This window comes from Amphiura filiformis, chromosome 17, assembly GCF_039555335.1.
Source record: "Amphiura filiformis chromosome 17, Afil_fr2py, whole genome shotgun sequence".
NCBI lineage: Eukaryota > Metazoa > Echinodermata > Ophiuroidea > Amphilepidida > Amphiuridae > Amphiura > Amphiura filiformis.
In genome coordinates, this window is record NC_092644.1 from 19,656,333 (window position 1) to 19,670,449 (window position 14,117).

Consider the following 14,117-nt stretch of genomic DNA (forward strand, 5'->3'; position numbering starts at 1 on the left):
GTATCAAGGTGGAAACTGTGCGTAGATGGTTTATAAGAGAATCGTTTTTGTATAGAAACCTTTCCATATGCAAGTTCAGCTTTTTGAAATGGTGGCAAAATCGATCCCGTAACTTAAAGGGGAACTTATTGATCGGCAACTCATGCACTCCAAAATGTTGAGATTACTATACCATCAGATAGGTCAGACTATGTAATCGTATCGTCAAACTTGTTACAACACAGTGGTCTATGGGGCATAGCATTACATGAAATTATTATGTAACTAGCAGATTAAATGTTCGAATCAACTGAAATTCTGGAAAGAGTCGTCAAGTACTGTTTGGAATACTCTTGCAACAACAACGTTAAGATGACACAAGGTGTGCCATAATTATACTAACGTATAGGAAAGACCAGGACAATTCAGATATGAAAAGTGATGTGTCTACAAACATGTAGTCTGCATGCAGATTGATACTACCTAGGGCGATGCAATAAGTAACAGTAAACTTGAATAAATAACCTAGTTTCAGTTTATGTTAACAGGATTTTGTGTTACATACAAAAACAATTCTATGAACTTCAAAATCACTTTGTTTTATCTTTTTTGTGTCTGCAGATTCCGTGTTTAACAGTATAAGTAAGAGTATACTTGAATAAATAACCAATAAGTAATACAGCTAATACAATGGAAAATTGAAACAAATTAAAGACCAGGATGATCAAAACATGAAAAGTGGTGTGTCTACATACATGTTGTCTGCATTTAGATTCAAACTACCCAGGGCGATTCGATTACTGCACCATAAATAATTATTGAAGCGAATAACAGCAAAATGTCTGGTGACTAAAGAAATGATAACGCTCATTGGTTATTATTCAATCGCTCATTATCACTAACGACTGGGGTATAAAACATACATAACATAATACCATCAAACAACGTAATAATTGCGAATGAAGGCTTTTATAATAATTACTTTGGTCGATATCATACTTTAGAAAAACAATGAAGCTCCTAGTTTTATGAAATGAAAAATAATGTTGATTTGCTTTCATTCGTTGCAAATGAAAGCTTTTGAATTGATTTCCGGCTAGGTATATGGTTTAATATATTTGAAAGGAAATTAAATTTACAGAAACAAATATGGAAGGAGATAAAATACAATATAGAAATATGAATCCTATTTACTTAATTTAATTTGACATAGAAAACACTATTTACACATAGTCTTGTGTAATGATAAAGTCATGTTTCCTGGTAATTTTGCGTTAATTTTACTCCATTTAGATATTTTATTCCTTTCTATCCATTTATTCACACTTGATTGATTGATTGATTGATTGATTGATCGATTGATTGATTGATTGATCGATTGATCGATTGATCGATTGATTGATTAATTGATTGATTTGCGTAACTCGCAAATTCAATGTCGGGATTGTTGGATCAACTAAAAATTTTGGGAAAAAATCCTTTTTCTTGGATATCTACTAAATCATACCCTAAAAAGATTATACTACAGAATCAGGGGGCAGGGGGTCAAGAGTTCTGACATGGGGACATTTCGTCGCCAGAGTGCTACACTATCGTAAGTGACATTTTTGGCCAAAATGAGATTTTGACGAATTATTGAAGGCCATATAAAAACGCACATTTTAAACCAGGTTTTAAGTTTCAAAATTGCTTAATTATTTTTAATTAATAAAATAAAATATCGTAAGTGCAATGCAATTTTAATTAATGCATGCAAGACTATCGTATGTGCCACTTACGATAGTCTTGCACGCTAATTTTGTTTTTCATTTGCTGCAAGACCATCGTATGTGCCACATACGCTACTTTATTGGGCCTGAACAACAAAACCACGGAATGCTACACCATCGTAAGTGCAAAACAGTCTCTAACACATCACTGGCTGTGACGCTGACGGCTGTATGCGTTGTCACCATGCTGGCTAAGTTCATATCTCCCATGACTGGTAATAGAGACGATAAATCCGGTGTTTTTAGTTTTAGATTCAGTAATAAATCTTGAGAGATAACATTACGGCAAAATATTATGTGCCAAAATAAATTAACACTTGTTAAGAAACATAAAATGACAAAATATTGGATATATGAGCCGATATTACGCATATCCTAATTTAGCAATGCATGCTACACTATCGTATGTGGCACATACGATAGTGTTAATTCTACACTTATTTCTATTTGAGTGCAACACTATCGTATGTGGCACATACGATAGTGTTACACTCTAATCGCGAGTGTGTAGATGTCGGTAACACTATCGTATGTGGCACTTACGACATCTAAATCAGTAAATAATTCATCGATTTATTAACTTTAACACCATTTATATAGTTTATATTATTAAAATCAAATTGCTTTACATTCCCATGTCATTTTTATGGCTACTTGGAAACAAACGGCTACGCTAAACACAAAAATGCTCCTCCTGTAAAACTGTCCAAACTGCACTTACGATAGTGTAGCACTCTGCCGACGATTTGCCCCCCCACATGACAGGTGCGTTTGTGCGGACGGGGTGGGGGTATGTGATGTAAGGGGGACTTGTGGGATGTGTGTTTGTGCGTGTGTTATGTTCATTCAATAATCTTTGGGCCGTATACTTACGAACGAAACTGAACGTCTTTATTCATTCCTATTTTAAATAATTTCGCAAGCACTATTTGGAATACTCATCAACAACGTCAAGACGACAGAAGCTTGCCATATACCGAGTTCAGATCTGACAGAAACAACTACATCAAACTCACTGTACCATTATATAGCACAATGTCGTCTTATAATGCTGGTCTTAATACAATTTCATGAAACATTTAACATAATTCCCTCGCCTCTTGATTTGAACGCGGCTATAGAGGCTGTCGATAAATCACTGCCAGATAATAAAATGTACATAGTATGATTTGTTCTTGCCCTTCATGCTACATATCGTAAGTGGCGCATGGTGCAGACGGACTGACAGGCAGACAAGCTATGTTAGCGCAGTTTCACATCTTAAGTTGCCAATCAGATTGTGATGCTTTCAAACCACGCATAACAGCAAATGGTTCTCTTCATCGCACTGCGTGAATATGACGTGAAATACTAGTGATTAATGTACATTTCTACGCTGGGCTATTTTCACGAGTCACTCCCGCCTAGACTGAAGTACCTATACACCCAACGCAAGTCAATTAAAGCCGTACAATTTATCGCGAATTTACGACCGTAAAATTTAGACACTTCTTTTGTCTAGATTAGCATCAACCCTCTCATCTCACGTTTTTCATGTCAGAAATTAACATAACTCCCGAAACCGAAAACAGAAGTTATCTTCGTTCAACTTTTCTGTAGGCAACAAAAGACTAGAATAAAAGGATTGTTCACACGTACCATGCTAACACAAAATAACAATGAGATCCGAAACCGAAAACTGAAACCGAAACCGAAACAGAAGAGATAAAACGACGGTTGGAATATGTGGAATGGCTATCAATCGATCAATCAATCAAGTTTTCAAGTTATCAACAATCAATAATAAACCGATGAATCATGGAATATTACTAATTATTATATAATATGAAGCTTCCATCTAATTTATACCACTCATTTTTAGTACTGAATGACGTTTAAATCAAACTGTTCAGCAAATGGTTCTCTTCATCGCACTGCGTGAATATGACGTGAATATGGATATTTGTTTTTAATTAACTAAAAGCATTACTATCTTGCAAGAAAATAAGGTATAAACTTTAGCTTTAATTATGTGCTTTTGCCGGTGAACTACAAATGAATGACACCATGTGATGCTGTAAAATTCATCTATGAATTGCCGGCTGAATGCAACCTTTGGGACATCAAGAAAACAATAAAAGTGTTTTCGAGGTTTACGCAGACAAACGGGCACAATCGAAGCTTGTCATTGGTTAATACGTTGCCGTAGCAGCAAGCGGCATGTAAGTATGATGGGGCATTGTGGCCCACGTCACTGTGTGCGATCATGCGTGACAGGCAATTCCAGATATTGGTAAGTTCCCTGACTGGTGCTTCAAGTGGGCAATTTTACTCATGTCTCTCATTTAACTCATCATGCAGTTATTGTTAACTACATGTATGCACACAACACAGGGGCACTCACATAGGTAACTGACCCGTACTAGTAGCGCTGTGCTGTGGGTATAGGAGATGAACATATATCAAAAAGTATGAAAGCTCTGATTTTAGTACTTGCTCTATGTTTCAATTACTTATTCTATTCAAAATATCTGAATTTTTAACCCGGTACAAGGGCTTAAAATTGATCAGTCCCGTTGTTGCTATGCGCCTCCGATTGGTTCAAATAGCGAGTACGCGTATTGCGTTTGATGCCTTACTGATCCGTGTGATATCGTGTCATATCACACGGGTAAGAACCAATAAGATTGCAGGAACGTTCTCAAGTGTTTAAGAATTCAAAAATAATGCATGCATATTTACCAAAAGCCGAATCTGGATTAGGCCGTCTGCCGAATTCAACATCTTTCCATGTCATTAATCGTGTGTTTCATTTTAATATTTTGATGTAGCTAAAACCTCGTAGCTCGTCATCCGTGGACAGAGTGAAGAACGGTGGATTTCTTTAAAATGTAACTGTTGTGAGCCGATTGAAATAATTATTTTGATTTATTAAAGCTAACGATTAAAGGTTTCTTTACATATCAAAAATATATTTGATCGACTATCAGAAATAGCAGAAAAATCAGGATTCTGAAAGAGTATTACTGAGTGTGGCCAGGGAGATCATGAGTTTCCGACAGTGCTATTTAAAACAGCCTCTGAGCGATGGAGATGGATGGATATTTTCACCGACAAGCTGGAAATATGGTTATTTCAAAGCTACGAAGATGGCCCAAAGTAAGACATAGGGTCTACTGCGGATTGTGAAGGCCTTTATGGAAAATGTTACAATTATTATCATCTGGATACAGATCTGACAGGCTGCAATAGCCTTTATTATTGTCACAGTTGCTAGTGTTGATCTGGGCTAGCAAGCTAATATGCTTACAGTCCAATTCCTTCAAAGAAAGGAAATTGCAAAACAGAAATATTTTATGTAGTCAAAGTACTACTATTTGCCAGTGTTGTCGGAGAAGATCTAGAATACGTCAAAGAATGTACTTCTTCCAAGAAAGGAATATATATTCTTCTGTCGACTTGCTGAAGTCTGGTGTTTTGATTCAACGCAACTGTCAATATAAGTGGGGACAGCGCAAGGAGTTAAGTTTGGAGAAAGCAGCGCAAGGAGATAACGGTTTGGAGAAAGCAACGCCATTTTTGTGTGAGGATTTCACACGCAAGGATATTTATAAACTCAAGTGTACACTGGACTTCGCTGATTTTCGCAGGACAAGTGAATAAGAATATATTACATCAGTCGTCCAGAACATTGCAAGAACTTTATGATCACCGAGAAGAAGAATGCTGGCTAAGTACTTAATAGTTAAAGAGTGATTATATTTGATTATTGTGTATGTGCATTTGTTGTCATATATTCTACCAATCATAACGTGCTTTCAATTAAAGACTTAGATTTTGTTAGCTTAATCAAACAGTGTATTTGTGTTGTGCATTCGTGTGAGTTCGGGTAAAAGGTGATTTTGGCCTTGAGTCAAGTACGACTCGTAAGAGCCTGATATTACGATCTATTCAGCCACCACAAAACATGCAATCATCATAGAATTTACAGTACCATCGGAGGAGAACCTAGCCAATGCGTACGCCAGGAAAAAGTGTAAATATGAAGACCTGGTAGCCGAATGTGAAAACAGAGGATGGAATGTGTTTTACTTCCCAGTAGAAGTGGGAAGCAATGGCTTCTACAACACATCACTAACCAAGTGTTTAGCTGCCTTAGGAGTCCCAGAGGGGATATGAAAACCAATCCTAGACACTGCTTCCAAAACAGCCCTGAGAGCCAGCTACATCATCTGGCATGTAGAAATACAAAGGCATTCCGACAGATAGAGTTTATACCAACACCATCGATATGCTCTGGGGGAATGGGGAAGGTTGAGCGCTCATAAACCGGTTAACCCGCCTAAGTCTGGTCCTAAGCCCATAGACCCCAGTTCACACTCATACTGTGAAAATAGGCTTCGATGGTGACAGTGTTGATATTTTACCAATGACTATTCCTCAACGACACTTTTCATAGCTATGCACTAGTCCTGCCTGCTGCCTTACATCACCCCGGGTGGACCGTTGCAACGGTGTGGCACTTGCTAGTATAGCTTAAGGTGGCCCTATCGGCTAATTCAAAAATTTAGATTCTCTTTCAATTTAAATATGTTAAAGCTCTTACCTTGTAGATTACAAAACTGAACATTTTGTTTCAATCGGACATTCGGTTCTTGAGATATGGCCTGTCAAAATGGCGCGAAACCAACAAATTGGCAACAACTTTCTTTTTATTTTCTATATTTTTGACAAGTCCAGTTGCCAGGTAATTTTCTAATTATATATGCATGAATTATGCAAAGTAAAGTTTTCAGATACAATTAAAAGAGCTATTGGTACATGGGTAGTACACACAAGGTGCTACAAAATTACGGTTGCGTTTGGAAAATTTCAATTTGCATAATTAATTTGGGCCACTAATTAGAAAAGTTGATTAGGGCCCTAATTAATTATGCAAATGGAAATTTGCCAAACGCGACCGTAGGTTTGTTGCATTTCATGTGTACTACCCATGAAGTTTCAGTGCCATACCTCTTCTAATTGTATCTGAAAACTTTACTTTGCATAATTCATGCATATATAATTAGAACATTACCTGGCAACACTGCATGCCGAAAATAAAGAAAATAAAAAGAAAGTTGTTGCCAATTTGTTGGTTTCGCGCCATTTTGACAGGCCATATCTCGAGAACCGAAAGTCCGATTAAAATAAAATTTTCAGTTTTGTAATCAAGAGAGCATGGACTTTCACATATTTAAATTAGAAAAAAATCTATATCCGAGCTATTCATAGGCTTAAGTACAAGCTGATTTTGTTTGTTTGTAAGTTAGACTGCAGCAAGGTGACCAGGAGTGCTCATCTTAAGAAGGGTGAAATTAGACTCCGAGGATGACCGCGATGGTGATCTACCAATGAACTACCCCCTTTTTGTTCACAATACATTATAATATGGTAATTCTATCAAGTCTAAGTTCATTGCATGGTTACATTTACTGCAGGTATTCTAATCAATTCAATCAATAAGGTTCTTATTTCTGATACCATAAATTGCACTTATTGTGTACGTTTCGATAACCACTCTGTTATCTTAGTCAACACTTAATGAAGATTGCTACTGTCAACTGGTCATCCAAATCCAAGAACCTTTTTGATTGACTTTATGCTACCGATATTCAACATATTCTAATCAATCATTTGTATTTTATCATAATTTTAAAACACTGTACAAATCGTACTACCTTGTAATTGATTAGACAATAAAGAAAGAAGTACTTTATCTGAAAATACAATCTATGTGTCAATACCGTATATGTCATTAGAAGCCGTGTTTATATTTTATAGACACTCCAATAAGAGATCGTCAAAGTCATGACACATTTGATTGTAAAACTCGTCAACTGTGTCATCGGTTATATTTGTAAATGCGCTTTTATAAATGCGCACATGAGTAAGAATTGGGTAAGAATACTGTCCAATAAATAAGCACTACGAAATTACCTAATAATTGCCAAACACATACGGGCATGGTCGCTGACGTGTAAAGATTTCTAGTAATTTTACGAAACATTGCAAAAATTTATCATCCTTGACTCAAATGATTATATTCACTTTGACCTCATCTTCTTTAAGGTCAGAACGGTTTTCATTCAAGTCCTTTCTATTCAGTCCATGACTTTCATGTTTCACCGACGAAGCTGCTTTCTTCGTAACACTCAAAGCACTTGACGCCGTAGAATTAGATGTTTTGACATCATCCACCGGTAGACCCAATATGCCACGGATCTTCCTACGCCAAAGAAGTCGTGTTTTGTTATTCCACGTGAAGGAGATGAAGATGATCGGACCTTGAAGAGAATTCAGGATGATGAAAACGTACCAGAGATCTTGGATTCCAGTGTATGGTATAATGAAGCCAATAATCCACGTCAAGCCAACGACAAGAGAAAGCTGCGAATGAAATGATGCATGCATCAAGTAATTATTGTCATGATTACATTTGGTTGGGATTTCCACAAACTGCCGAACACCACATAATTGTAAAACGTCCCTTTGTATTATACGGACTACAGGGTGTATCAAAATGATTGGTACCCATCATTTTCCATTGATAATGGATTAGCCTGACAGATAAAAATTCAACACCAGATCCAAATATTTTGTAGATTAATTGTAAAACAAGTCATAAATTATGCATTCTGGACATTTCAAGAGGATCCACTGTTGTTTTAGGAAAAGGTAGGCTTTTCAATAAACATTGATGGGTACCAATCATTTTGATACACCCTGTATAGAGGACGACAACATCGGGTTTTATTGTCTGTTTGTTTGCTTGTATGTTTCGTTGTTATTACACTACATAGGTTATATTATCAGTGTGCTTCGGTTATATTTATAAATGCGCTTTTATAAATACGCACGGACCCACGGGCACGACAAACCAAGACTAGCAAGTGTGACCAAATCCTCATGTATTGATCACTATACAGAAAAGGATTTATTACACATTTTGCATTCCGAATTTGTAATATCTTATCAAAAACAACATCTTGAAAGTATTTGACGTCGGAAAAAATATTCAACGACGGAAACGTTTTGCTGCACAGCAAACTCATGTTATCCGCCTTTGCATTCAAATGTATAGAAAGACTCTCTATGAAACCCCATATTCGATAGCTGAACCTCGGTTTCGGCAGCCCAATCTGCGATTTAGCTCAACTTCGGTTATATCTACATGTATAAATGCGCTTTTATTAATACGCATGTGACCCATGGGCACGACATACCAAGACCAGCAAGCGTGACCAAATCCTCTATAGATAAATATCATCAAATTTAAGTATTAATTGAATTGCAAAATTATTATACATTTTGCAATTCCGAATTTGTAATATGTTATCAAAAACAACATTTTGAAAGTATTTGACATCGGAAAAAAATATTCAACGACGGAAACGTTTACAATATAATCATAAAGTTGGACAAAATAGACAATTTTGCTACACAGCAGTCGCTTGTTGTTCCGCATTTGCATTCAAATGTATAGACAGACCACTCGCTGTGTAGATGGTCACTTCAAGACTTACTGTCTATAAGCTGTTATGGCAGCGCGGATGTGGTCACGTGCGCATTTATAAAAGCGCATTTATATATATAACCGAAGTACACTGTGTAACGTAAATGCCAATGTTCCATCGACCAAAACATTTTTTTATTTCAATATACTTACACGTATGTAAAGGTAAAGATCATCTTGAAGCTGTACAAATTTATTGGTCTCTTTCTTCAATATTTTAGCAGCACTCCTAGTCCGGACAATCCCAATAACTGTATACCCAAAGAATACTACATTAACCATTAAAAGCAATGCCACTGGTGCTCCAAATGCTACCAACAGCTGATAGCCGGCTGTTATCCAACACATCTGAGACAACTCATATACATTCTGCATTCTTCCTTCGATAAATAACATAAAATGAATCGCAACAGAAAATCCGATAATAATTACCGGTGAACCCCAACCATAGAGAGCATATTTGACAAAGGAAAACCTCGATGGCTCACTACGCATACCGGATTGCCATCCAAATGTACGACCGAGATCATACGCCAAGACATTTGTCCAGAAAAATACAGCCAACCAAAAGTAATGCATGGATCCGGCAATGATAAAGCAAGCAACATAATTGGATGTTTTGTCAACAGCTGTTTGAAGCAAAAGCTGGGCGACCAATAAGGCAAAAGATAGATTCATTACCGTTTTTCCTGGTATGTTTCGCAATTTTGGAAAGGTAACGTATGTTATGACCACCATGAATAGAGCTATGATAGACACGGTACACCCAATCACACTAACTAATGTTTGATTATCATTTGTAATAAATAAAGCTGGATAGGGGTATTCAGCGGAGGCTTTTAAAGAAGAACTGCAAACTCTAACTTCAGCTGAACTAGGAGAAATAAAGACGTGCTCTGACGCTATTTGGCGTTCACTCTTAATGTGCAACAGCGTGTTGTTATCATCGCCGATCCAAGTAAATTCATAAGGGCGTAGAATAATCATAACACATTTAATTTCTGGAATGCAAAGATAGACATGGTTTACTGAACTCCAAGTTTTGATTTCATCAACATTATCAAGAGAGGTTGAAAGCTTCTGAAAAGTGAAATCGGAATCGAAAGACCCGTAAACATCTTCCGTTGCCACGTGGATAACACGTGATTCATCTTTGGTTGTTGTAGTGTATTGGGTGCTATTAAAAGTTGCAAGATACCACCCATCTTTGTCACATGACTGAATGACCTTTGACATGTTCTCGTAATTTGTCACGATAATTGATGTTAAGACACCGATGGATGTACTCTCAGGACAATCATCTGAAACATTAAAAATGAACCTTTCAAACAAATCTACGACCTCTGCAGGGTTTTGCCCATAACCAAAAATTACCAAAGCATTTACAAAATCTTGTTCAATGACACATCTTGAGTCTGAGAAATTTTGACCAATTTCAGTCGAAAGATAAGACTGGATTTCACATTCACCTACACTGTCCTGTAACGAATCCAAAAACACTTGCAGCGAATCATAATAAAGTTCTTCATCAGATAATGTTTCTATCTCGGCCCGCCAAAAAGAGTTTGTAAAATTGAAATCAAATCCAGAACCGAATTTTGGATCAAGAAGACAGCTACCATTCATCAATTTGAAATTATCGCCACAATATATTTGACGACAACGAGCAAGATACGGATCAAAAGTGGCACCAACACCACAGGTAGCTTCATGGTGCGCCGTTATGTCATCAAATTCACCATCAAGGTCATAGATGCGAGAATTGCCATTGGGTGAAAAATCAAACAATATCACCGTTGGAAATCCAAAAGCAGCCGGAACAGTTAAAGGGTTGGAGAGAATACACTGGAAGGACGAACTCATATCGACATTATTACAAGCAGCACAGTGAGGATTTTTGTACATTGCATTGCCTATTTGTACAGGAGCGCTGTAACTTTGACAAGCACGGACAATTTCAAGATCGGAAAATTCATCATCACATTGGTAAGTTATTGTAGGAAAACAATATCTATGATCAAATGTTGGGCTCACAAGATCAATTGTGCATTGATCTAGCAGTTCTAACATTATGTCCACAGTTGTTTTATCGCTTGTATCGTCAGCAAGGGGATTAAAGTCGTCGTAGCAGTCGAATTTTAGTGTCCAAGCTTTTAATGTTGACGGATCGATACCATTGCAAAGAGCACAAAACCTGTTCTTGTAATGACGTCCATCAGGGCCGTAAACAGGAATAAACGACTCGGGATCATAACGGTCTGTGTGTCCCACACAGGCTTCCGTTGTTGCCACGTCTACGTTTTCCGAACAGGTGTCTATAAGTAGAATACCAAATTCAGCCACACCAGGTTTTGACTCGACGCAATCAGCACCACCAGAGACAGGTTGTCTATTGAATACCACATTCTTGTAGTTATCACTTTGGAGCGTTGTGTGAAGTCCTAAGATGTCTTTGTCATCGAAGACTTCGGGTTTGCAGTAGATTTCGTAATCAAAGCAACAATCTCCATATGTCATGCACAGATCGTCACACTGACAGCTAAAATTATCAGAATGTAAAAAAGAAGAAACACAAACATGTTACACACCGACATCGCCTGGCTAATAATTACTTGGTACAGCAGAGATACTAAAATCAATACCCGGGATCGATACACGTGAATGTGCTATGCACGATTTGATATTCAGACGATAAATCTTTGGATACCGGGGTAGAAAATGATGAATATCTCCCGTATTTTTTTTATTCTAAAGAAGCCATATTTATTTCCTGATATGATAGTCGTTAGCTGCGTCTTAAGAAACAATCGTGCGTCTTGAACTCAAAAACTGACAAAAATTCTGATTTTATATGTGCCGAACAATAGCGCAGTGTAGGACACTCGTGGAGGCAGTCTAAAAGCGGATGACCTAATGGCGCATATCGTGCTCACTCACACACTATTGTCAATAGCCTTAGTCGGATGTCCCTCAGCCCATTATGCACCTCAAAACTATTAAACAGATCGGAACAAAATGGCCATGCGTGGCTCTAGATTCAACCTACCATGGCGATTTCTGCCATGAATATATCGGGGCGATGACACTGTGTGTTATTCTGAGTGTGTAACGATTGCGAGTTTTAGACCCGCAGTCACCACGTCACTAAGTTTGATCTCATGATAAAAACGAACTATAATCATGTAATTAGATGTGATTAGGCAGTCTTAAACCCATATTATAACATTTGCTGAGGAAGACGCCCTCACTGAATGTTTAAAATTCCTTTTTTTCATTATTAAATTGTACTTTATTAAACCAATATACCCTGCAAAAATCAAGACTCTAGGTGCTGTAGTTTTGTCAAAATCAGAGATTTTGAATAAAACGCCGGAACCGGCGCTTTATTATTACGATGGAATTATTAGTCGAACGCATACACGATGTTCATAACACACAGTACGTACACGGCGTGCGGGACGGTGATCTACACATCAAAGGGTCGTACCACAACATGACCGAAGGAGTGGTACGTATTGGCGACATGTGCGCTGGTAGTAAATTCGAATTTCCTTTGCTTTGCCGTAGTTATTCGGCTCAAAAATAAAAGGGGATATATCTGACAGTAAAAGCTAACATTTTATGGCAAAAAAAATGCTAATCTATTTTGTTTGAAAATGTTATAATATGGCTTTAATGACATGGATGAGTAACAGAGTCAGTGTATTTGAGGAGCATGTTTAGTGTATTTATAGGAGGATGACGCCGAGGTCAGTGGTCAATGCATATGCCTCGGCTTTTCCATATGCTTGACATGCCTTGCACATATGTCCTCGCAAAGCTTTGCAATAGCGAGTGTTCTCTTAATTACAGTTGTGCTGTTACCAATGACTCCTTTTTGACTTTTAACATCATTATTATGTTATTTTGTTGATAGAATTACCTATATACTTGATTAAAGCCTTGACATCTCCCGTTACACGAGTGGGTAACAATGTACGACCTAGTCTCGGGTGGTTCGTAAATGCAAATGGTAGCTGAAACACCGTACCAATCTAACAGCAATGGTCGTGGTTCCACTGGTGTTGAAGATGCTGTCGAAGTGGTCGTTGCTTTTGAAGTCTTCTCTGGTAATATAGAAGAGGTGTAAAAGATATAAACCTAATGGATGGTGATAATTCGACAATCGATATTATCTTAAATTTCGGAACAACAGCAAAACTGCATCACACATACATTCAAGACGCTAGGCTTCTATTAGTATTACCTAGATCAGTATAGATGAGTTCATTTCTGACATCAATGCCTGGCAATATGCGCAGGCATCATCACAATTTCCATTGTTTTTTGCCTGCCAGTATGCCCGCACATCATATTTTGTTCAGGGCTCGTGTCTTTAAAACTCCCGCCACATCACAATAAGGCTATGTATATAAACAGTGTAGTGGTTGCATGGGGTTCACTCAAGCATATCGATATACCAGTCCCTTGCCTGATAAACATTGAGGTCAACTCATCTATATGGAATCTAGGTATCCTGTTACATCCCACATTTTCGATTCCATCTCTGGGCGGTGGAGCAAAACATAGGCTCAAGTCTCTCTGAAGTCCGCTTCTAAATCATAAGAGCTATTAAAAATAGGGACCGTTCAATATACACGCTGGGTGGGAGTTTTTGTAACCAAAAAATATCGACAAAAATATTTACGTTCCCCCCTCGTGTCCGCTCAAAATGTTCGAATTCTCCCTTTGTTTTCCCCATTCCCCATTTCAAAGTATTAACATTCCCCCTCATATTTAAAGTAAAAAATTCAGATTCCCCCTCAAGACCCAAAAACAAATTCGGTTCCCTCCTC

General features: G+C 37.6%; 1 protein-coding gene across 1 annotated transcript; it reads right to left on the bottom strand.

Annotated features, from left to right (window-relative positions):
* Window positions 1–7,799: 7,799 nt before the first annotated feature.
* On the bottom strand, window positions 7,800–11,811 carry LOC140137036 (uncharacterized). The gene is made up of 2 exons (XM_072158696.1): window positions 9,436–11,811; window positions 7,800–8,156 (listed from the first exon to the last, which is right to left on the bottom strand). Exons 1-2 carry the CDS (start codon window positions 11,797–11,799, stop codon window positions 7,800–7,802), a joined length of 2,721 nt encoding a protein of 906 aa, XP_072014797.1. The 5' UTR covers window positions 11,800–11,811.
* Window positions 11,812–14,117: the final 2,306 nt, after the last annotated feature.